This window comes from Puntigrus tetrazona, unplaced genomic scaffold (assembly GCF_018831695.1).
Source record: "Puntigrus tetrazona isolate hp1 unplaced genomic scaffold, ASM1883169v1 S000000746, whole genome shotgun sequence".
NCBI classification, from domain to species: domain Eukaryota; kingdom Metazoa; phylum Chordata; class Actinopteri; order Cypriniformes; family Cyprinidae; genus Puntigrus; species Puntigrus tetrazona.
In genome coordinates, this window is record NW_025048355.1 from 2377501 (window position 1) to 2380000 (window position 2500).

Sequence of the window (2500 nt, forward strand, 5' to 3'; positions counted from 1 at the left end):
TGTTTTTTTTAAATACTAATAATTATATCATAACTATGTCAAATGAAAAACAATCAAGAAACTAATTAACTACACGAAAAAGGAATATTTGAAATAAAGATAAAAATTGAAATAACGCAATGAAGTCATAATTCAAAAATAAAACTATTAAAATAATTACATAAATTAACATGAACTGCATCCTAAAATGTAAACTTGATTGAAATAAATCGTTTTAAAAATGAAAGTAAAACAATTTGTAGAAAATTATTTATCCTCATAAATCAAAACACAACTAAAAAGGTAAACTTTAAATAATGATATGAATGAAAACAAATCAAAATGAAACACTTAACACTATAAAAGGTTAAATGGTGTATTTGTTTAGCTGCATGTGACCATTAACTGACCTCTGAGATCCATGAACATGTGAATGTGTGGTTAGTTACTGAAGGAGGGGTCAGCTGACAGGAACTGACCAGTGCGAGTTGATGATCTTGCAGAGCGCTAGTTCGCAGCACATGCGCAGGTTAGCCTGATGATCGGGCAGCACCGAGGGAGGCGTTCTCATCGGATCCACCTCACAGTTCTCCTCCGACTCGTACAGCGCACGGATGAACTCTCCTGGAGAACAGAGCGGCCGTCATCGTCATCATCCTCATCATCATCATCATCATCCTCACACACACTCACCGATGGTGTCTTTGAGATAGCGATGTGCGATCAGCTTCAGGAACTCCTCGATGGCTTTGGTGGCCAGTGTGTTTTCTCTGAAGATCAGATGCTCGCGGTCGATAAAGCGATCCACCTCACTCATGGCCATATCAGACAGGAAGTCCTGCACACACACACACACACACACACACACACACACAGACACACGCACACACAGACACACAGACACACACACACACACACACACACACACACACACACACACACACACACACACACACACACAGACACAGACACACACACACACACACACACACACACACACACACACACACACACAGACACACACACACAGACACACACACACACACACACACACACACACACACAGACACACACACACAGACACACACACACACACAGACACACACACACACACACACACACACAGACACACACACACACACACACACACACACACACACACACACACACACACACACACACACACACACACACACACACACACACACACACACACAGACACACACACAATCAGTTCAACTGGACACTTCACAGGCATCTTAAGTGTAATCTTTTAGTAGTAATGTAGTCTCTATTAGTATTTTTTACATTTTTAATATATTTATAATTTTTTTTTTTAAAGTTCTTTAACAAAGTTTTTTAAAGTTCCTTTTTTTGTTTTTGCTAGTTTTTTAATTGCATCCAAAATATGTTCCTATTTGCAAAATATATGTGTTTATTATGTATATATAAAAGTATTTCCATATTTATATTCATACAAGTCATATTATGAAAATATAAATATATTTAATATAGAAAGATATTTTTTAACATATACATACTTAATATAGTACTATACCATTTTACATAAAAAATTACATGAAAAAAAATTGAGCTAGCATTAAGCATGTGTTTACTATATAACTCTATACAGTGGGAACAGACAGTATTCAGACCCCCTTACATTTTTTTACTCTTTGTTATATTACATAGTTCATTTTTGTCCTCATTAATGTACACACAGCACCCCATATTGACAGAAAAACACAAAATTGTTGACATTTTTGCAGATTTATTAAAAAAGAAAAACTGAAATATCACGTGGTCCTAAGTCTTCAGACCCCTTGCTGTGACACTCATATATTTAACTCAAGTGCTGTCTATTTCTTCTGATCATTCTTGAGATGTTTCTACACCTTCATTAGAGTCCAGCTGTGTTTGATTCTACTGATTGGACTTGATTAAGAAAGCCACACACCTGTCTATAAGACCTACAGCTCAGTGCATGTCAGAGCAAACAAGAATCAAGAGGTCAAAGGAACTGTCTGAAGAGCTCAGAGACAGGATTGAGGCAAGACACAGATCTGGCTGAGGTTACAAAAACATGTCTGCTGCACTTAAGGTTCCTAAGAGAACAGTGGCCTCCATAATCCTTAAATGGAAGACGTTTGGGACGACCAGAACCCTTCCTAGAGCTGGCCGTCCGGCCAAACTGAGCTATCTGGGGAGAAGAGCCTTGATGAGAGAGGTAAAGACCCCAAAGATCACTGTGGCTGAGCTCCAGAGATGCAGCTCTCCACCAGTCAGGGATTTATGGCAGAGTGGCCGACGGAAGCCTCTCCTCAGTGCAAGACACATGAAAGCCTGCAAGATCACCTGAAGGACTGAAGATGGTGAGAAATAAGACTCTCTGCTTTGATGAGACCAAGATAGATCTTTTTGGCCTTAATTCTAAGGGGTATGTGTGGAGAAAACCAGGCTCATCACCTGTCCATACAGACCCAGCAGTGAAGCGTGGAGGAAGCAGATCCATGCTGTGTTT

At 39.2% G+C, this 2500-nt stretch overlaps 1 protein-coding gene across 6 annotated transcripts in view; it reads right to left on the reverse strand.

The window, feature by feature from the left end:
- The window catches only part of syngap1a (synaptic Ras GTPase activating protein 1a), a 57558-nt gene that overhangs the window by 19286 nt on the left and 35772 nt on the right, over nucleotides 1-2500 (reverse strand). For all 6 annotated transcript variants that reach the window (XM_043232954.1, XM_043232949.1, XM_043232950.1 and 3 more), the window contains 2 exons: nucleotides 673-817; nucleotides 459-603 (listed from right to left, as the gene is read on the reverse strand). In XM_043232954.1, the coding sequence (XP_043088889.1) occupies nucleotides 459-603; nucleotides 673-817 (290 nt within the window). The remainder of the gene's footprint in view (nucleotides 1-458; nucleotides 604-672; nucleotides 818-2500) is intronic.